General features: G+C 34.3%; 1 protein-coding gene across 1 annotated transcript in view; it reads right to left on the bottom strand.

Moving 5' to 3' along the window:
- CSMD3 (CUB and Sushi multiple domains 3) overlaps positions 1-24,207 on the bottom strand; it is a 602,810-nt gene that overhangs the window by 149,012 nt on the left and 429,591 nt on the right. The window contains exon 32 of the mRNA XM_071553967.1: positions 4,014-4,130. Coding sequence (XP_071410068.1) covers positions 4,014-4,130 — 117 coding nt within the window. The remainder of the gene's footprint in view (positions 1-4,013; positions 4,131-24,207) is intronic.

The following is a 24,207-nucleotide window of genomic DNA, read 5'->3' as shown; positions in this document are numbered from 1 at the left end:
ATGCTAGTACAAGATCCTTTGAAAACCTTGTAGTAGCAGAATGGTGTTAAGAGAAATCACAACATGGCAACAGAGTTGAAAGAATGTAAAGAAAAAAGGAAAATAGGTGTAAACTTTCTATCATCTACTGGTATTACTTTTACAACAGGTATTTCTTCCTATTGGCAATAATAAATATTTGGATGTGCAACCCCAGCATTGCATTAATGTTCATTGTATACTTTAGAAAACTGAGAAAACAAATCAGAAAACTGAAATGCCATACTCCTAATATGTTTTCATACTCAACTAAATTGAATCATATTATATTTCTAGATTAAGTGATTAATGTTTTTATAATATTTTTAGTTTTTGTTAGAAGTGTTCTATGATAGAGTAAGGTTTTCTGTCTTTATACAAAGGTTTTGTGAACAAATACACAAAATACAGATTTTTTTCCTTAAAAATAATTTTATAGTTACCTAAATAAAAGAAAAATGTGAAAATAAATTAATGGTCACTTTTTTGGGGAAGGAATTTTGTTTTGAAGTCTCTTTTTGGGAAGAAAAGGTGGGCTGACTTTTTTTTTATGAAATACATGGTACAAGCTGAATCACTGCCTCTTTCCTGAAATGAGTGTCTTGAATCTTTATACAGCTGGACATACAAGTATTTGGATCAGTCCTTGTGGTTTTACTCCATCTTGCTGACAAGTAAGCGTTCTTTGAACAATGAGGTCTCATTGACTTTGAAGTGGTGGCTTGTATAAAAGAGGGTAGGAAGCAGGATCATATTCCCACCTATGTTAGCATTTTGATATTTTACATCATACTCTGTCATTTCTATCTCCCCTTCAGTATGGCTTAATACAATAATTGCTTAGTTTATGTTTTAAAATATTCAGCCAGGCATTTCCATCCATTTTAACTTATGATGCAGAGTTAAATCCTCCACATTTAAAAAAAAAAAAAAATCAGTCCATACACGTCTGCCCCCTTTCTTAAATTAAATTAAGATGTACACAGCAGTGATGATGGATTCAAGTTATTAAAGGAAATGTTTTACTGTAATGCAGCTAAGTATTATCATAAATACCACTTGATTCTAATTTCCTCTTGATGTGAGGTTGTTATTTGGCACATTTCTGCTGCTTATGATCCGTCCTTGCCTATCTTTTCCTTTACAAATGTAAACTGAGTTTGAAATCAAATCACACAGTACAGAAATAACTCTCTTGTGACATGACTGTTAAGCTGCCTAACAATTCTAGATGCAGTGAGCTATCTAACAGAAAACATGTTGACACCATTGTTTGTTCTATGCGTATCTTCACTAGCAAATTAAAATTTGCATGCTTACCTTCCAATATTGTCAACAAATTACTCTTTCAAGGATGTTATTATTAATAATAATAGTGATCCCAGAGTTCTGTTGACTCTATTTCTTTTATCTCCCTGTTGCTTACATACAATAATTCAGGACTATCTCCCAGAAATTTAAGAAACAACATAAGCAAAAGCCAAACAGTAGAAGTGCATGATAGAAGTATGTCTTTGAATACCAAAAAGCTATTCAGAAATTGAAGGGAATTTTGGATTTTAGTTTCCCTGTTTACAGTAAACAAACTGGATCTACCTTCGTTCCCAGAATTTTAAGAAATCCTGTCCCAAATTATCATGCTTATCATTAAAATATTATATCTTGCTGTAAATGTAAACCAAATGTCTCCACAGAAACTAGATATTTTCCAAATTTTATGCAATTTTTTTAGCTTCTTGGTGGAAAAGGATAGTTCTAATTTAAATTCTATAATTTTTCATGCCCACTGAGAATTGATAATTTTCTGATAGCATAGCTCAAAGCCACACTTACATACCTTATTGTGGATGTTCTATCTATCTTTTTGCTCTAACAGAAAGAAGCAAGCTGATATAAAATTTATTTTGCTGTTAAAAATATTAACTTAAATAGAAGTATAGATGACACCATTATGCAAAGTAAAGAATACAAATTAGTTCACGTGCATCAGGAAAAATAAATCCCAAACATCTGCATTTTAATTGTAATCAGTGCTGGATTTCCGTGCTGAACAACTAATGATCATTCCACCATTTTAAAATATCGGTGAGAGAGTGTCAAAGAAGATGAGTCTTCCATGTTTACAAAAGATTTTGCCTGTGGCACACTGTGTGCTTTTGTGAATCATTTATCTTGTAGCTTAAAGCTGTCATGGTATGAAATATTGCAACTGTGATTCTGCATGACAGAATAATGAAACACTGGGAAAAAGTCTGCACTGAAATGACTTTTCCACAGAATTTTTGTCTTGAGAACCTGAGAAGCTGCAGATGAAATAGCTTTTCTTTTCACTCCATCAAAAACTAATCCAGGCCAATGAGTTCCCATCTACACACTGAATTTGCTATTCCAATCTTTGTAGGTTTTTTTTTTCTATATTGATCTGTTTTTAACTACCTTTTTCCCCCCAAACATTTCTTTGTTATAAGTTCTCATATACCATATTGAATGCCAAAATAGTTCCTGAAGAGCTTCCATTCAGCAAATAATAATGCTATATTTCACATTGAAATTTGGAGCCATAGAGATGATTATGAAAAATTATTGCTTTTTTCTTTAGGAAAATTACCTTATATGTTGTAATCTATACCAGCAAGTGAGTTGAAGATGAAGTCTGGTGTCTTTTCCCACAATGGCCAGCATTATTTTGTTACTATCTTCCCAGAGAGGGATTCTTACATAGCAAGAATTGCAAGTGAAAACTCTTTTCCTAATGCAATGTCTTCTATCAGGGCCCAAAACAAGAGAGTTACAGTAATAATTTCCTAAAACTGATCTGAAATAGTTTAGCATTAAAATTTTATGGCTAACCTTTGCAGCTGCACTTGAATATATTGTATGAGCTAGAGAAGAAAGCTTGCTTCTAACAGCTAGAAATGAACTAAGAATTGTGGAAATTTGATTTTTTCTTAATATTCTTGAAAAATAAGGAGAGATTGCCATGACTTAGGAGATAATACTCTTTAAAACCTATTTTTTTGTAGTAGGCTATGTGCCTCTATGCTATACAAAAGAACAAATTAACTGCATATTAAAGGGAGTTCAGATATCATGAGCATGGCAGATGGACACACAGCAGTTGAAGCACTGCCTTTAACTTGGCTAAAATGTTCGTAGAATCACCATGAAGGAAGGTTAATAAATCCCCATCCCCATCCCTAGACACCTGTCATTTGACCAACTTCAATGTGAGCTATGGGTCAGAATAAAGTCCTGCTTATCCAAACATAAATCTGAAACACTGGTATTGAAAGAATAAATTATATTCAGTATGTTGCATACCGCTTACCAAGAAGTCAAAGTGAACAACCATCAGCTGTTATCATAGGCATTGTTTAATAACAAAATAAGATAAAATAATTCATCAATCCAGTGAGTTACAACAGTGATGTATAAGTCCTGTCAGCATCATCTAGTCAGCAGAAAAAATGTTAGTATGGAAGTGAAATTTTGTTGGAGGATGTGGGAATCTACAAAAACCAGATAGATTCAGTGTAGATACACAGTGATCTAATTTAATTTGTCAATAAAGACCATGTCATTTCTCATGATGCAGAGAAGCCAAGGATTACAAGAGAATTGTTACCAAATATTTAAGACAAACACTGCTTCCCCTGCAGTGTTACTGGAGCTATGCTACACTTTTTAGAGCCTAAGAACCTGACCTTTTGTGAAAGGAAACTTGAACTGGTATCACCAAAATGTTTTGTTGGCATCACAGAAATAGTCTAAGTTACATATTAGTCCTCACAGTGAGACAAAAATACTGAACAGTAATTTCAAAACAAAACATATTTTGAGAAAACAGTGCACTATAAAAATGATAAAAGTGTTAACAGAAGTATCACTTTAAAACAGCTTTTTCTCACGAATATTTTTATGTAGAAGCAAGCATTCAAATAGTCCAGAATGTATCCAAGCAACAAAAATATGTGAATGAGACTGGCCCTACTTACCAAATTCCTTAGGAACAGTGATAGAGTAAACACAGTTGTGACCAACACTATAATTCTTGGGGTAGTTTGGTGATAATACAGTCCCTTCAGAGCCTGTTGACCGACTTCCACAGGGTGCTGGAAAGTGAAGATAATGTTTTTAATAATGTAGTATTATATATATATATAAACAGTTTAAATTGATTAGTTGTATCTTGGTATATGCTATTATAGAAATTTTATTGCAGTTCTACACTGGATTGGATTTGTGCATCCAGTGACATACTGAGTATGTGCAACTTTCTCATACATCAAAAGAGAATTGATGGCACTCCGGAGTTTTCCAGATCAATTATTTTTTTTCTTTACTATTTATCAACCATCTTAATAAATAAATGATGTGCTTTATACACAGTATGCTATTATTTACAGTATACAAAACTATTATTCATTCACATGGTGCTTTATGTTATAATAAAAGCAGAGATTATGCAGCCCTTCTGCACACTAGTAAATTCTTACTCATGACAATAGACTCATAATTCAAAATAATGTCTACAGCTACTGAAATAAGAAAGTCAGGATTTCTTGACTGACCATGATGTACCACTTATTTATATCTCAATTATTTATAACTCTCTCTCTATAAAGTTATGAGCACACACTTTTCTTTATCACAAAAAACATCATGTTTATTCTATTAGTAACAGCTATAATACTTGATAAAATGGCAGATAAATAACAATGCTATATACCACAATAATGTATTTTTCTAAGGTTTACAACAAAACTTACTATTTGCCGTTATTCAAAACTGTCAAGCAATAAACAGTGTTATTTCTTCTTTTTCTTCATCAGACATCCAGGTGCATATATATGACACATTATGAAATGTTAGTGTTTTCCTATGCCTATTATCTGCTTCTCACACAAACCTACTAATTCAGGAGTTTAATCTGTTGTCAAGGCTGTGGTATGTCTTTAGAATATTTTTTCTAACTGTTTTGGACAATAAAATTTTTTTAATAAGTTCAGTGTTAACTCTTCTATATAACAAATTTTTTTCCTGTAGAGAGATGAATTTATAAAGTAAGTTGTATTTAATGTTTCATTTGCTAAACACATCTGGAGTTTTAGGTGGTTTTTTGGCTTTTTTTTGTTTTTGTTTTGTTTTGGTTTTGGAGGAGTTTTTTTGTGTGTAGTATTCTCTCAAAATATTACTATGTTGTGAATTACATTAAATAAGAAAAATATGGATTTTTTATTATTATTTCAGAAGGTTTTATCTTATTACTTGTCTTACTAAATACAATGTATTTATTAGTGTAGCTAGAAATCATGTTTTAAGACTACTTTTAGTTAATTCATATAAAATGTTTGGTGAAGTATACCATGAAAAGAACACATCTTTAAAATGTAGCAGATTAAGGCCCTATCACAGAACTGGCCCCACCGTTTAAGTCCTAAGGTCCATCTGCCATGGCCGAGCGAGCTTGGACAGTGACAGGGAAGTGACTGTCTACAGCACCCAGTACTAACCGGGTCTGACCCTGCTTATAATCCGAGATCTGATGGGATCAGATGTCAGGGAAGCATTTAACAGCCAGGGGACAGTCCCCACTGAGACTTGAACTCACCACGTTGGGATATGGAGTTTGGAGTGCTCTCCATTACACCATGGGACCGCCCCAGAGTGGACCTTTACTTATAAAGAAAAATAATGTTGTTTTTTTTTTTAATATCCCTATACTTTCTTATCCTTACAACCTATGCAATTAATAAATGTATTTTCCTAATTTTAAAAATGTGTTTCTACAAAACCACTACTATGCTTAAAGCAGAGCAAAATATATTTATCTATGTATAAATCTAAGCAAAATATTCCATGATATGTGAAAGGTGGTATTATCACAGCTGGTATAAAAAAAGAGTAAAAAATAATTTCACTAAAAATTGCTATAAAATCTCCAACAGAGATTAAACTGAACAATTATTACAAATTAAACAAACAAACAAACAAACAAAACAAACAAAACCCCCCACCAAACACAAAATAAGATCTAGCACCTTAAAAATCTGAGATTTCTCAATAAAACGGAAGTTTGGTTAAAATAACTTAAGAGTCCCTAACAGGTGATTACAATATCATTTTCTTTTATAGCCAGTAATTATTCAAATGTTTGTACAACACATTGAAACATTTAAACGTTTTCCTCACACACTGTATTTCATGATAAAAATTTACATCTTCACTGGATTTATTGTGGGCTTTTATGTGTTCACACAAGAGAAGATGGCACATAGCTGTTCAAACAAGAGGAGAAGAGACACAGAACAAGTCTGGAACCAGGATTTCCAGCAGGGATCTTTCAGGTACAGACCCTCAACTAGATTTGTCTGCAGCCTTTGCTACAACATGCTCAGTACAGATTGGAGTTAGACATGAACTATTTATCACTCTGACATATGTAATATTTGATTTCCAGCAAGAACAACATATCTGCTCTTGAGTATTTCATAGTAATTTCTTAGTTTTCTCATTCTGGACTTTTTTTCTCTTCCCTTTCTGAGTTTTCCCTTACTGTCTCTCGTTATTTTCCAACTGCTTCTATAATGGCTCTTTACATTCACAAGAATACACCTTCCTAGGTCTCAAAAAAACCTACTATAAAGGAAAGTTAATTCAAGATGTAGGCACCTAGTTGACTTTTGCAAGCTGAGAAAATGTTGAATTTCCTAAATCATGAGGTGGTAAATCATTAAATTCTCATAACAGCAAGACTGTCTTGCAAGACATTTCTGAATGTGTTGGGGAGGAGGGAGAGGTTTGCTTCTTATTTTAGTAAACTCAGAGTTCACTAACTATATTTCCTTCTTTACCTTTTGGGAAACGTTTACTTTAAAATGTCTAAAGTTTATTTCAATATTTTTAAATAATGTTTGCTTAGACTCTGCAACAACATATCAGTTTATGTACTTATTTATGCTCTATCTTATTCTGGTGTATTCACAAAAATGTTACCCAATATGCTGTCCTTATCCTGCCTTCCAGGGTCACCAATGGAACACTAGGAGGGAAAAGAGGGACTTAACTTTGATAACAATGAGATAAAAATTGATGTATTGATGCACTGCTCACTGTTACCTTGAAACATGATTATTATCATTGATGCTGAAAGGGTTTTTGTTCTGATTTTCACATTTTGTAGATTTTAGGAACACAGTAGTTGTAGATTTTTAGAGGGTTAATATTTCTAACAGTTTAAGTTTAATGCCTTTCTATCACTACCCCTGTCCCAGAACAGGGAGCTCAAATTCCTTTAGTTAATTAATCTTGTTTAGACTCCTTTCTGAGGTAGAGCTGAAGGATATCAGAAGGCCTACAGAACAAAACATAAACACAGGTCAGAGTGACCCAAAAGCCAGAACTGGATGAACTCCAAGAGACCTTTGTGTGCCTGAGGAAGAGGAGTTGATGAAGACAGAGGGTCTTGATGATCCCAGACCCAATTCCAGGGGGTTGGACAGGGGTGGGACTGGGGCTGGACTGAGAAATGTGTAAAGCAATGTTTGGAGGGATCTTATTACAAAAGCCATGGAAACAAGAACTGAGACACATGCATGTCATCCTGTATTCCTGTGGGCTGTAGGCCCTGTGTTATTAAAGGACCTTTACTTTTTATCTTACCCTACACTAATGTGGCTCGAAGTCCTGTTTTTGGGGGGAAGGGTCATTTACGGCATCATCATTAATGGAAAAAGTTCCTATGGGTGCTGAACTTTTATGGTATCTTGCCTTGTAAAATAGCACTTCCTGCAACCCTTGAAAAAGCCCTATCACAACAATAAAGTATCGCCCATTCAGTATCTAAATTTGCAAGCTTTGTTATCAGAAAGATTACACACCTAGATCATTAATATTCATGCACGTCTGTCAAAGAACTAAATTTTACCTCTTCATAGCAATGCATTAGTAAATAGAGGATACAATGTAAAATACATTACCATCATCAATGACACCTTTTCTCAAATTTCAGCATTCACTTGTAAAAGAAATGTAGATGAAAACCACAGAGGCAAAATCACCCACAACAGCACAACAACATATCCTTGTAATCTAACTATAGCTTTAAAGTAAATTTTTCTCTATTTCCAGAAAAATATAGGGGGTTAAAAGCCCTTGTCATATGCAATAATTATTGGTTATATGTTTTCCATTGTGCATTCACAGTTTAACCAAAAGTAAGAACCCACAAGGCAAACCTTCAGTAAAAAAACTTTGAAGACTGTACTACATGAGTCAATCTCAAATCTCTTTATCTTTGAAAGAAATTAATATTTTTGCTTTCATTTTTTTTCTGCAGCTTGAATTTTTTAATTCCTACTGCTGCTTTCAGATCACCTGCTTTCTAGCTTCTGCTGGTAAGAGCTAACATAATTTAGTTGTATTTGCATATTTAAGTGTCATATTGCACCATCCATTTTAAAGCAGCAGTCCTCAATGAAATCAATGGGGAATGCCGCTTAAAAACAAATGGCACAATATGGCTTTGTCATGCAAATATATTTGATTACACAGCTACAAATACAATAAAAAAATAGTAAGAGTGCATACACTCTGAAAAGGGAGGAAAAACATGCCTTAAAGAACAGACATTTTATTTAATTGGCTATTGTTTCAAAATCCAGACTAGGATACCTAGTATTTAATTTGCTTAAATGACTAGGCTAAGAAAAATAATTATTTAGTGAAATTATGAGGTATTTTTATAGAATTTAATGTCTTGCTGTGGTTTAATCTCAGATGGCAACTAAACACCACAAAGTCCTGCTCATTTCCCCCTGTGGAGAAGGGAAAGGATTTGAAGGATGAAAATGAGAAATATAATGCAAAGGAAAATAACAAAGAGAGAGAAACATAACCCAAGAAAGACAAGAGATGCAAATGAAAGCACTTGTTCACCCCAAGCAACAAATACCTTGCCAGTTACTGATCAGCAACCCAGGCCCAACTTTCCCACTAGATTATTGATGAACATGATGCCAAAAATTACAGAATATCCCTTTGGTCATTTGGGATCAGCTATCCCAGCTATATCATCTCCCAACTTCTTGAGCTTGTGGAATGATATGAGGACCAGCCCTGACACTGTTTAGATACCTCTTAGCAGTAACAAAATCATCCCTGTATTATCAATGCAGCACAAATCCAAAACATAGACCATACTAGGTACTGTGAAGAAAACTAACTTTATCAGCCCAAACTAGCACATATATTATATATATATATATATATTATTATATATTCCCTTTATCCTAGTCTGATTTAATACAATGCCATCTATTTATCCTTTGCAATCCAACAGTGAGATTTTCAGTTGCAGTGATTTCTTGTAGTGGTTAAGCCAACACTAATTTATAGGTAACAAGAAAACAAATACAGTGACTGACATATCACCCCACACTTATAAAATAATTTTAAAAGTCATGCAAAGGAAATTCTAACATATAAAATGGTAGCCAAATTTACTCTCATGTTCTAAATGAAAGGTATCTTTACTGTGGATATCAGTCTGCATATGTGAAAGTGATGAACCTCCTAAAACTGTTTTGAAAATACAATGAATATGTGAAAGACAATCTGATACAGAAATATGTATTTTTGTTACTATTTGAAAATATGGAAATACTTTAGAAATAAAAAGATATCAACAAATACAGAGAACAAGACAGTTGTTATGGGTTTAACTATGTGGGCCTAAACTTAGGCTTTAAAGTTCAGCTAGGCCTGGGATTGTCAGCTGATTTAAGCTGGGCTGAGCTAGCTAACAGCTGACTTCTTTCAGCCAATAATACTGTATTCCATACCATACTACATCATCTCCAAGGGTGTAAAATCCAGTGTGTGGGAGTGGCTGGGTCAGTTGCTTCACAGCTGTGGTCCCAGCAAGACACTCTGCCGTCCCAGGAGGGATGGGGAGGCCCAAGCCCGAAGCACCGGCTTACCATCATGTTGTCTTAGGGAAGTAATTGTTTGTTCTTAGCTTTTCTCTCTGCTTAAGTCTGTCTCTGAAGAACTGACTTCTCTAGAATGTAGTTAAAATGATAGAATTTGTGTTGCCTGGGAAGTGGTAAATTATTTCTTGTTATACATAACTTGTGTGTGTTATATTGTAGTTTCCTCTTAATTTTCTCTTTTCTGTATAAATACATATAGTTAGTTTCAGCATAAACCTGGATTAGAGTTTTGGGTTTTTTTCCCTCTCCCTCTTTTTTTTTTCCCTTGGCTAGTTGGAGGGCGGAGGCGGGGGGGGGGGGGGGGGTGGAGGAACACTTTTTTCTCTGTCTGGGACAGTTGGCATTTTGCAAGCTCAACTCAAGACAACAGTGCACCATTGTAAGGCTGGAAAGCAGTACCAAAGAAAAAAAATAATGAAAAATATGGAAGATTTCCCTACTGTTGCCTCTTCAGTCTTCACAACACAGTTTAACTATGAAATAAAATTGGTTTAAAAATGAGAGAGTAACATTTCTGCTCCATTCAAAAGCAGTAAGGTCTCAGCAGCAATATCACATCAAGTTTTTGGCAGTATCAAGTTTTGGTTCTATTATGATATAGCAGGAATTTTTGAAATAATAGGTTTTGTTTAGTCAGCAATTTTAGTTTAATACATTAATTTTACATATTTTCATATCTACTTTTGGGAAGTTATTAAGTTTTGGGTGATTCCTGGAAGAACAAGACATATAAATTTCTGTCTTAATGGGTTAAAGATATCCAAACAGACAAGAGGCAGTATTTATTATAATTGGTTACCCATTATCTATCTATCCTAATTGACTGTAACATGAGAAAGGAGTTTACTCAATTTTCTTGGTGCTAGCAATGCTAAACCCACAAACTTAACTGCAGTAATGGGTTGGGCTATGCTATATTTTCTAGAAGAGGAAATCATAAAGAAAAGAATATTATGAATAAAGAAAGACATAATGGGAGGAAACCTAAAAGTCAATTCTTCCTAAATAAATAAATAAAAAGAATCCATCACAAATTTGAATTATAAAACATGCGGAAGGTTTCTAAAAGATGTGTAATCAATAGAATATCTCTTTTAACATGAAAATTAAGGAGTTCAATATCTGAGTAGCAGATAACTAGCAGAGAAGCGTAATTTGATACATTTTAAGATCACATTTCAAGATGAAAGTACCTCTTTGTTTTAAATAAACAGAACTTGTGGAAAATTTAGAAGCGCTTTTGTTGTTATTTAATACATAAAGTTTATATATGTGCATAAAATTCAATTAAACATTGTAAAATTATTTCTATGTAAATTTCTTTAACAGTTGAGCAACTTTTACCTTTAAAACAACCAAAAGCAAATCCAAATGACTTTCTGTATTCAGTTTCTGTTTTCTGAAATCTTCTAAAGAAAACAAAATGTTTTTTTCTGAAGGTATGAAAAGTAGATTTTATAGAGATGAATATGAGATACATTTTCAGATTCAGAGGAAAATGCCTAACTTTAGAAACAATGTTTGCTCTCAATGATTATTACATTTCAATTATATTAGTTTTTTCCTTAAGGAACTATGGTGCACACAGTTTTAAAAAGTTCTGTGTAGTTTTCTTAAGTACTGAAATCATGTGTTGCTTAAAATGACTTTACTAAATTTACTCATTTTAACCAAGGTTAAGGAAAGTGTGAAATAAATTTTTTAATAGAAATTGAGATGTGGCAGAAGGTCAAAATCCTACATTTAGTTCTGCTGTAGAATGTGTTCACATCAGATAGCTCCTTCATAATATTGGCTGTTATTCAAATAGCCAAAATATCAATTTGCAAAATTATTGCTTATATATTTATTTTTCCGATATTGTTTAGAACAAACGAAATTATCTGGAAATAAGACATATTTTTCTTTCTGTCTCATGTGCGTTAATTCATGTCCATTTTTGATGGGCAGCAAAGTTCAGAACCATAAAAACAAAACCCTATGCTCCTATCTAAATTGTCAAAGCTCTAGAGAGAATATTAAAGAAATTTGAAGAGTCAGAGTTCCAATTTTATTACCCAAAATCTAATTCTACATAATGATTCAATTTTTAAATGTCAGGGTAGAGCTATATATCATGAATTATTTATTATCAAATACTTGGCATGTATATTTCAAAATATTTCATAGTTAAACATAAGCAGATATCAAATAAACACATTTAATATATTAACATAGAAATAAAACTAAAATATAACCATATTGAAACTAGTCTTAAATTATGTGACTTTAAATCCTTGTTTAACAGAAGCACTAACAATTTTGAATCTAAAATAGCTGAATTGCAGACAATTCTGAATCTTAATTCCTTATTTTTCTCCTACTAGTGCAAGAAAAAGCTTTCTGTAGGAATTCAACAGATAGTAGCGGATTAAACTAATTTCCAGTGTTATATAGTCTTCTCGATTCTTAAGTGATGCTTAATGCATTAAATTTTTTTTCTTAACTTTCGAAGGAATTGTGGGCAGCTCATGAAGATTTTTTTTCATGTTGCTTGCCCCTGGAGCATAAGATGAGATATGAGTTCTCTCTGTCTTACTGTTCCCAGCAAGCTGGAGGATGGTGAGGCACCTCCACTCCATGTTTCTCCTTGCACCAGAGTTCTCTGGCACCAGATGATAAAACCATTAGAACTCTGTGTGATGACATTTCCAGGACTCTTTCTCACTTCAGAAGCACCCACTTAGGCTGTGTTCTTTCATTTAGGTATAGCTTTATTTTGTTTCTGTCAATAAACTGGAGTTAAAGTAGCAGGGCCTGAGAATGGAGCCAACAAATATGAGAAAATGCTGTCTAACATATTTTGTTCTATTTGTCTTTGCAGTGAAACAGTCTCTGCTAGTAATAAATAGAGATTAAATAGGTTTTTGCAGTCGGCCTGTGCCTGGACTTCATTCCTTCAAAAGAGCACACCAGTGTTCTAGCTTCCACAGCTGGAAAAAAAAAAAACTAAATGAAAGCTTAAACACACTTTTCAAGTCAACCATCTGCAGCAAAGCCTTGACATGATATTTAAGGAACTTCTGAAAGAAAATGAACAATCATTTTAAAGCAATTTACCTTTCAACATAACAAATGAATAAAAAAGAAAAGAAAATTGGCAGTCTTCTGGGGAAGACCATTTCAGAGTCTTTCAAGTGTATTTAGACAACAAGAGGAAAAGAGCATTCTGTGACAGATGTGGAGAAGTAAAATTAAGTCAGAGATTAACAAACCTAACACATTTTAGCTACAATAGCAGATTTGTGGCATAATGATGCAACAGAAAGTATGAATCAAAAAAGTGTAAGGATTCACAGATCTCTTCAAAAGAAATAATCACCCCTTCCAATGAGAAAATTTTTCTTTTTTGAGGCTCTATAGCCTACATATTGTTTATTTATTCAGCTGTGCATTCTTCAAACTTAAATTAAATTTCATTACTTATTTGGTTTACGAAAGAATCATTCCTACTATGTGATGAAGAGGATGATAATGGCTTCTCAATCATTTGACAGACAATGAAGTTGAGTTCTCACTGAGAATACTTTTTGTTTCGTAACCTTAGTGGATGAGAACATGCTTACAATATCTTTTCATAAAGAAGAAGGAAAACCAAAAAAAAACCTGAGGATGAAATTTAAAATCATGAGCTTTCTTAGAACTAACTTTGTGAATTTATTTAGAGCTTCATAGAACAATGAATCTACTTATTACTAGAGAGCTCATAAATGATATCAGCTCCTGAATCCTATTTTGATAATAAGACTCTCACTACTTTAGTACTGGGGAAGTTGTAATGAGTGTATTATCCGTTCAAAATTCCTTATTGTTGTATAATGCCCATTTGCATGTCTCTAGAATGTTCCTTTACCAAAATGAGTTTTTAAGCACTAGCAGTGAATCACAGCTGGTACAAGGAATGTGATATTTTAGAAATCATCTATATATCTACAATATGAGAAGGAAACTTTAGGTTTCCAAGCGATGATCACTTTGTTTCCAAGTGATGTTCAATATTTTTAGTGTTCATGTGCATTAGCAGTTTGAAAGGAAACTGAAGTAATAGTTAATTTATATAACAGACTGTAATTTTAAATTTGAAATCTTACAGCTAATGATAAATTAAATAACCTGTCATTGGAATCTGCTCAATCTCAGCATTCTTTTCCATCATTTCTGTTTAGGTTTGTCACACAGACTTTCAAATTAATTTTAAGAATATAGAAATCCCCACTTTTTAAACTGAGACTGAAGAAAGAGTGAACAGAGACTCAATTTCTGAAAGGAAAGAAAAAAAGGGTAAGAAAGAACTGTTAAGAATAAAATAAATAATAGCCAAGATAACAGGTCAATGAACACACAAATTCCAATATAAAATAATAAATAAAATATAATGCAGAATTAGCATTTAAAACATGGAAGAAGACAAAAAAAAAGGAAGTGCAATATCTATACTTGGGTTTGAATATGGAATGTCAACATATATTAAGACATTTCAAGCACAGTTTACAGTTTTATATAATATAAGAATGGCCACTTTTATCAACATGCATGAAGCACAGAATTTCACAAGTATTAAAATCTCAAGCTCTTACTTCTTGGCTGAACTAAAGCTTCTATATGTGTAACTACTTTTTGATTATACTGTATCTCTTGCTAATTTTTGAAAGATTTAAAGCAAGATTACAACAATGACACTTCTCATTTCTAATGGAATTATTTCAGTATATTAACAAGTGATAGATTTTCAATTAACTGTACTGTTTAAGAAATGGTTTCAAAATAAGAAATATAAGAATAAATATAATATTTTTATTTTAAATAAAAGAAAAAGTTATTAAAGACAATTTTATTATTTAGAAGGCTCAGAGAATCTACGTAGATTAGAAGAGACAGGTGTCACCCGAGTTAAGCAACCAAAGCAATATTTCATAGCAGATGACGCAAAACTGAGATATAAATACAGTAGAGTAGGAGTTTCTTAGTTAGCATCATGGCTGCAGTAGTGACAGGACACTCTGCCGCTGTCCTGCTGTGCTGGGCCTTGCTGCTGCCACCACTACATTGCATTTTGTTTTAATTTGGGGAAGTAAACATTTTATTGTTATTCTCTCTCTTTTGCCTTGATGGGTGTCTTTTGGAGTGCTTTATAAATGCAGAGTGATGGGACCTGTCTTCAGTGGGAAGTAGAAAATTGTTGTTACATCTAACTTGTGTAAGTGTGTGTTATACTGTAGGTTTTTTTTTTTAATTTTCTCTTTTCTGTATAAACATATATAATTATTTTAAACCTTTATTGTGTTTCCAGGGGTTTTTTTCTCCTTTCTCCCCCTTTACAGTGGGAGGGGGAGGGAGACCGACACTCTGTATTGGGTAGTTGGCATTTTGCCAGCTCAACCCAAGGCACACCCACATGATAGTTTGTGCATATTTTTAGTTAATAGCCTTCATTTCTGAACATACCCAGGACAAGTCTATGGAACTTAGGCTTTCCACAATGAAACATTTAATTACAAGTATCTTCATTAATTTGCTTAAAATCAAGTATTTAACTGATACACAGAAAAACCCAAGAGGATTCATAGTAGCTATTTTTGGCTAAGAGTTTTGATAGTCTCTGAACTGTGTTAATTGAGGAACATCTCGATCCCTAGGGATGCCGTAAAACAGAAACAAAGCAAGGCTGCTGACTTTTGTGTCTGGAAGACCTTCACATGTATCACTGAGATTCTCTAGTGATTGGCAATCCAGAGAATCTTACTTACTACACTTTAAATTACCAAGCTGAAGAGAGCATAATGTACAGTTCTATTACTCAGTATCAGAAAGATAGATTTATGGAACTTTTATTCAGTTGTTTAAAAGTATTTTTAATTGCACTTCCCAGGAACCTAATACTGTTTTATTTCCTTGTAATAAAGATTAAATTTAAAAAATTTAATTTTCAAGCCTTGAACTCTAAGTGCTGAGAAATAAACTGTTCTATATCTAAAGGCAAGAACCAAATGACTTTCATGTTATATTTATTTGTTCTTTTGTTAATACTGACTCATCAGAATATATCTCATGGGCTAGGATACTCTCTGAGGAAAAAAAAATATAACCATGATAGACTTTTACTAATCTGCAAATGACTAGTCATAATGACTTAAAGGTAATTTACCTTAGACTGGAGCATCTCTCTTACTAGGAAAGGCTGAGAGAGCTGGGCCTGTTCTGCCCTGAGAAGAGATGACTGAGAGGGGACCTCATCAATGTATAGAACTATTTGAGGGAGGGCGTAAAGAGGATTGAGCCTGGCTCTTCTTAGTGGAGCCACATAATAGGCAGGAACTGATGCACAGGAAGTTCCTCTGAATATGAGGAAGAAGTTCTGCACTGTGCCCAGAGAGATTGTGCAGTTTCCCTCATTGGGCATATTCCATAACTGCCTAGACACAATCCTGTACAACCTGTTCTAGGAACACCATGCTTGAGCAGGGATATTGGACTGGATGAGTCACTGTAGTCCCTTCCAAACTCACCCATTCTATACCTCACAATCAAAATCTAATTGTCTGTTATCACAAGTCTATACTTATTTCTTCTATGAACATTTATTTAGTCTGCACTTAACAAAAGCGAAATTTATGTAATTTTACTCTGTAAGTCACCTACCATTGAGGATGAAACTTTGTGTATTTGACTCTAGATATGATTTTACAATATAATTTTGTGATAGTGTGAATTTTATCTTCCAAATTTTATGTGAAGTTGTACTGGACAGCACAATTCCCAACACAAGTATGTGTGGGATCTTTGTGGTTACCTTCTTTTACTGTATTTTTTTTTCTAGGTAATATAAAACTTGCCATCACATCAACAGCTTTCAACTCTTACCTTGCAATCAAATCTTATTCTAACACATTGTATTACTTTTCCTTCAAAAGACAATCTTTCTTCATGGAACACTGCCAAATGTCTTCAAGAATTCAGTGATACACTATAAACTCTTTTTAATTTCATTTAATGCTTGTTGAGCTCTATGAATTCTCAAAAAAAAAGTCCACATTCTTCTTCAAAAGTTCTATTGATTTTCCTTTAGCATGTTGAATAATGCATCTCCTAGTTCTACTTTTTTTTCCTAAATAATCTCTATCAATTTTCTAACTGTGGAAATTGGCCAATTACTCATCATGGAAGATTTTTGACAGGTTCATCACCTCCCACTACTTCTATAGAAAGGCTACCTTAACCTTAAGTCAACATGTGTATTCCAAACACTTCATATAAATGTCTTTCAGAACTACACAGAAAAGTCTGTACAATTTATCAATGTTCTTTATTTTGACTGTTCCTTTGAGCCAATGGAAAGATTCTAATGCACAGCCTCTCTGGTTACCTCAGTAAATAATATAACAAAGATAACATAACATAGCATATAACTTAATTCCATACCCGCCCCCCTTCCCCCCTCTCGCCCCTCCTTCAATAACATTTTCCTTGAATGTATTTTTGGTCTTGATCTGCTGTTGATGCTTTAATAAGTTTCACACTTTTCTAATCTTTGAAAAAGTGTATTACTAGTTAGATTAGGTTTAAAAGTTTTTTTCTCAAAACCCTGTTAGTCACACTTTCTACTACCTTCTTTTGAACATGATTCCTTTCCCTGAAATACATACCTTAATTTCTCTTGTTTCACCACCTCATTGGATGATCCATTTAGATTTTGATTCTGACTGGTCTGATCTCTAATTCTTTACATGATTCCACGTTACTTACTTTTTGCTATTATCTTCAAATTTGTTTCTATGAGCTTCTTTGTTTTGATATCATTCCCCATACGAAGTAAAATTAAAAAAAAAAAAAGTTGTTCTTCTCTTCCTCCCAGAGTGCCCAATTTTAATATGTTATAGACACTTAAGATACATTCTGAGCACATTACTGTCACATTTACTCTCATTGAGAAAATCTGCTCTGTTTTAGGCCAGCTGTTTCGCCATTCATTTGGTAATTTTATCTTATGATGAAATACGAGATGTTAATTTAATAACCACTATTTGAACTGAAGATAAATGAAACATCACTGTAATTAATGTTCTCTGGCCTTCCATTACTTATATTTGACCTCAACTCTAAATAGAAATACAGCTTAATATATGAAAATATTTTTTATTAAAACTTCACCAACAAATCAATCCAGTGTATTTCCTGGCATGCTACCTAAGTATAGCTTTGAACTACCAGCTTAATCGGTAACTGATTAACAAAAAACCAGAAACTTAAAATGTTCAGTGTGACAATAAAGAAACTGTAATCTTTTAAATTCATAACAACACAACAATTTCTGCAGTACTTGGAATACATGAACATGTCTTGCATAGTGTTGTGATTTATTGTATTAACTTCTTAACACACAGCTACACTTTATGGTATAAAAGAGAAACATGTCATGATAAGTTTTCAGTGAATACCTCAAAACCAGGAGTAAAGTTTTGTTGTGGGAGACACTGTTCTTTCAAAAGAGTGTAACTTCAGGAAAAAGCTGTAACACAAGCAGCTTCTGAGTTAAATGTCAAGAAACACAGGATCTAAAAGGGGTAGCTATACTCTTTAAGCTTGTTTACCATTCCTATATTATGTTGACTAAATGCTGTATATATCCCAGTCAAGAAGGAAAATAAATTTCAATTAAAATGTGAAACAACAAAGCTTCCCAACTGTAGGTTTTTCTATTCCCCAGAACCCTCCCCTACTCCCCACTGTGACAGTAAATGTGGAGATGACAAAACTTGTGCAAAGAATGAAATTAGTCTTATACATGTTACCACCAGCATAACCCAACTTATATATCTTCCAGTTGACAACTGAAGTCTTATTAGACTAGAGTGAGGCACTTCTGACTGCTACCTCAGGTGAAGTCAGAAATAAGCATATTTGTCAGCTACAGCCAGTGCAGGTGACTGGATCAGTTTCCTTAATGTAAGTTATTAATTAATTGATTTACCATGATTATTAACTGATCCCACCTAATCCTGTGTTACATCAGTGTCTGGCAGACTATGGAAAATACATATTTGCTTCTCTGTGTGAATAAGAGGTAGTGATCTTTTTTTTTTCCTTCTAAGAACAGAATACCCTGAAGTCACCAAGTCTGTTCAAAAAAAAAACCAAAAAACTAAAAAAAAACCAAAAAAACACCACACCACAAAACAAAACAAAACAAAACAAAACAAAACAGAAAAAAAGAAAAATATACACCTATGGTGCTAACACTAAATAAACAAACATATATTTATGTAAACTACTACTAAAAAGTGTTTTTCTCTTCACCTCAAAATAAATAGTGAAATTTTTTTTGAAAGTAAAATAATGGGTTTTCAACCTTCTACTTGAAAATTTGTGTATACAAAGCAAAACCAAAAAATTGTCAGTCTTTCATATTCTAAATAAGAAAAAATCACATACAGTATTCTCTATTTTCATGTGTGTTTTCTATGTATTTTTATTGCCAAATAAATTAGAAACTCAGTAAATTTATGTATTTTATTATTTACATGGTATTCACAAAAATATTAAAGCTGCCTGTTAGATTTTCCTTGCTTGTTCATAATGTTTATTCAAACTAACATATAAGCATATAAGCAAACTTATTTCAAATTCTGGATTGGATAGATATGCTTGATTTCAAATCAATTTTTTATAGTAAAGAAAATTAATAAAGCTGAAAAAATCAAGTATATATAGCTTGAGCTCTTTCTCCTTTTTAAGATTTCTTTCATTAAATTATGCTTCTAAAAATTGGCTGCATATTTAGTTCAACAGAAGATGAAGTGCCTGGTTTTACATGCACTCTACTTAACTAATCCCTTCAATACACTGGATATTAGGATTCTTTGGCAGCTGATTATAATAAGATCATTCTAATTAACACATTTCTTAATTTCTTATACTTTATTACATTATTACTTCTTAAATGAAAATTTGGAATAATTACACACAACATTTATTATTCAATGGACATTGTAAAGTCATATTATGAATTCCAAATGTATATGCAAAAGGTCAGACACTCAAGAGTAATGCTTGCTGCAGACATCTGTTTGTGCCTTTATTAATTTTTAATTATTTTCTGAATTTTTCTAGAATTCATAATATTTATAGTTAATTCCAGTAACATTTTCAAACTTTGTCTGATATGAAGAAAATCTCTTTAGGAAAAGCTGAGATTTTTAACTCAATCATAATTTTAAAAAGATGTGTAGTTTACAGCAAAATACCAGCTATCTGCATAGTCATATAGAAAGATTTTAATTTTCCTACTCCCAAAACTATTTGCATATTGTACAATAAACTATCAGTCGCATGTCTTAGGAAAGATGATACTACTATCTCACAAAAGTATATATTGGTATCTAAATCTCTACTTAATTACTACCAAATCCACTATGTGGAAGTTAACTCTTTCTCTCTTTGGCTTTTCCACTCAGTAGTTCTTGCTGTACAATGGTCTCTTCTCCGTGGAAGAGGAGTAATGAGTATGATCATACTGGAAAGCACTGCAGTGCAAGGTTTACAGGTTAAAGTACACTCAGATGCCTATTATTTTACTTTCTGATAAATCTAAGTGCTAAATTTTAAGACATACATCCCTCCATAACAGAGTTTACCATATGCCGTACATTCAGATATTCATGCAGTCCAACGCAAATGGAAAAATATGCCTTCCTCACAAGCTCTTTGGTGATCTTTTAAGAAGCCTGTCTACACTGACTATACTGGGAGGAAAGCTTGGAATGCTAAAGCAATGGGTGTTATTTGTGAAAAATGCAGAGTGGAAGCTTGGGAACAAAAATTACATATTGAGAAGATATTGCAATCACAATAAAATAAAATACTTTATAATTTCTTCAAAAGACCTTCAACTGCCTTTTCAAGTCTGGCAATTAAGAACTAACTTTTCAGAATATTTAGCATTTAATAGCATTTTTTATATTCAAAATGCAATCCTAATTGATTTCAATTCTACTTCTAAGTACTCAGGTCATTCTATGTGATTTTATAAAACAAGTGTGTTATTCTGGGCAAAAAGAAAATGAGACATTCTTTGTAAGCAGCCAGCATACAACAATTTTAAGTAAAGCATGTTGCTTAAGTGGTTAAACTGATCATTTGGAACTATAAAACACAGAAACCCAGAATGCCTCATCCACAGAAACATTCAGTATTATTATCTGCAGGAATACTCTGTGGCTTCTGCAATTGCCCTCATTCAAACATTGAAACAGATTTAAATAGCAACTCTTCATGTGGTGGCTACAAACATAAGCAACTCTATCATCAGTAGATTAAAAAAAAGAAATGATACCCTCTCCCAGCCACAGTAGTATGTAGGATCACTGATGAAGATGTTCCAAACGCACTGTGAAATGCACAACTGCCTTAATTCTGTCTGACAAACTTTTAAATATTAGATTTGTGAGCTTTAAATTGCATTGTTTTGAACATAAGCATCACATCACTTTATTACTTATAGTGGTATACTACTGTCCCACATAAATTAATTATTAAGCATGGCTTTATACATTTATATATATGCATGCTATACTACACTGTCTAGTAAATGAATATAATTTTTATTATTTTAAAAGACAATTATTCCCTCTCCTCACATCATGTTAACAAAGTTAACAAAGAGTTAACAGAGTAAGTGGTCAGATTTCACAGTATTATAAACATATTCCAAGGGGCTATGGCTTTTTTTCCCCATTACCAGTTTAACAGATTTTACATAAAATATTAAAGGGAACTATTGAGTTGAGAGTAGTTTTAAAATAAGAGCATCAATTTTGCCTTTTATAGTGTAAATACCATGAATCATAGAATCATAGAATCATAGAATCGATTGGGTTGAAAAAGACCTCTGAGATCATCGAGTCCAACCCCTGGTCCAACTCTAGTCCATTTACTAGATCGTGGCACTCAGCGCCACATCCAATCTGTGTTTAAAAATCTCTAGGGATGGTGAATCCACCACCTCTCTGGGCAGCCCATTCCAATGCCTGATTACTCTCTCTGGAAAGAATTTTTTTCTGATATCCAACTTAAATTTCCCCTGGCAGAGCTTAAGCCCGTGCCCCCTTGTCCTATTGCTGAGTGCCTGGGAGAAGAGACCAGCCCCCACCTGGCTAGAACTTCCCTTCAGGTAGTTCTAGACAGTGATGAGGTCATCTCTGAGCCTCCTCTTCTCCAGGCCAAACAACCCCAGCTCCCTCAGCTTCTCCCCATAGGGCTTGTGCTCCAGTCCCTTCACCAGCCTTGTTGCTCTTCTCTGGACCCGCTCCAGCACCTCAATATCCTTTCTGAACTGAGGGGCCCAGAACTGAACACAGTACTCAAGGTGTGGCCTCACCAATGCAGAGTACAGGGGAAGGATCACTTCCCTGGTCCTACTCGCCACGCTATTTTTGATACAGGACAGGATCCCACTGGCCTTCTTGGCCACCTGGGCACACTGTTGGCTCATGTTGAGCTTCCTGTCAATTAGTACTCCAAGGTCCCTTTCTGCCTGGCTGCTTTCCAGCCACTCTGTGCCCAGCCTGTAGCGCTGCAGGGGGTTGTTGTGGCCAAAGTGCAGGACCCGGCACTTGGCCTTATTGAACTTCATCCCATTGGAATCAGCCCATATCTCAAGTCTATCCAGATCCCTCTGCAGTCCAGCAGGTCGACACTCCCTCCCAACTTGGTGTCATCAGCAAATTTGCTGATGATAGACTCAATCCTCTCATCCAAATCATTAATAAAGATGTTAAACAGGACTGGACCCAACACAGACCCCTGGGGAACACCACTAGTGACTGGCTGCCAGCTGGATGCAGCTCCGTGGGCCTGACCCTCCAGCCAGCTCCTAATCCGGTAGAGGGTACACTTGTCCAGGCCATGGGCTACCAGCTTTTCCAGGAGTATATTATGGGAGACAGTGTCAAAGGCCTTGCTGAAATCCAGATAGACCACATCCACAGCCTTCCCCTCATCCACCAGGTGGGTCACCTGATCGTAGAAAGAGATCAGGTTGGTCAGACAGGACCTGCCCCTCCTAAACCCATGCTGGCTGGGTCTAATTCCTTGTCCACCCTGAAGGTGCTGTGTGATTGCACTCAGGATGAACTGCTCCATAACCCTGCCAGGCACGGAGGTCAGGCTGACAGGCCTGTAGTTGCCAGGGGCCTGCTTGCAGCCCTTTTTGTGGATTGGGGTGACATTAGCCAACTTCCAATCATCTGGGACCTCCGCAGAGAGCCAGGACTGTTGGAAGATGATGGAGAGCGGTTTGGCAAGCTCTTCTGCCAGCTCCCTCATCACCCTGGGATGGATCCCGTCTGGTCCCATAGACTTGTGAGGATCCAGCTGGCTCAGTAAGTCAGTAACTATATCCTCCTGGAACACAGGAGGGCTATTCAGATCCCTCTCCCTACCTACCAGCTCCAGAGGCCAGTTGTCTGAAGTTGAATGCTTTATCTATTCAGAGATGTCCAAGCATGAAAGTACATGCATAATATGAGAAAAATCATAGTTATACCTTATACGAATGGTCATGGTTTCTAAAGTAGATAGTGAAGAAATCTAGTCAGAAGGATGACTCAATACTGAAGATCCAAGAGCAGGTGGTACAACTTGTTCACATGACCATAGCAATTAATGATTTTCATTTTGTAGTATCATTTAGCTAGTCATCATTCAAACATGAAATTAGTAGGGATTAATGTCTTTTAAATGAAAGAGGCAGAGGTAAATGCTAATTACAATTGCAGCGTCACCTCTGCCAGCTCTTAAACATGTCTTAACACTTTTAGTATTTTTACTATCTTAATGGAATATTAACTAAGGTAGGTCTTTGCACTCCTCTCAGTGATTTTGCTCCACTCTTCATACCATAAATATACTATTTGAACTCATGCAGTCCTCAAGCATTTCTGTCTGAGGGCCTTTTCTAACATGAGAAAGATAAACATTGGATTTCAGAGAACTACTTTCCTATTTTGCAAGAATTCTTTAGTGATTGTAAGCCATTCTGGCTTTGTATCCTCCCTGTATCTGTGCTTGTATTCTACTATCTCATTGAATCCTCTGCCACCTCCAAAGAATGAAGGCAATGTGTTTACTCCAAACTTAATTCTCTGCCACAGGTACATTATTT

Source organism: Pithys albifrons, chromosome 4 (genome assembly GCF_047495875.1).
Source record: "Pithys albifrons albifrons isolate INPA30051 chromosome 4, PitAlb_v1, whole genome shotgun sequence".
Classification (NCBI taxonomy): Eukaryota; Metazoa; Chordata; class Aves; order Passeriformes; family Thamnophilidae; genus Pithys; species Pithys albifrons.
This window is presented reverse-complemented; position numbering and strand designations above follow the sequence as displayed.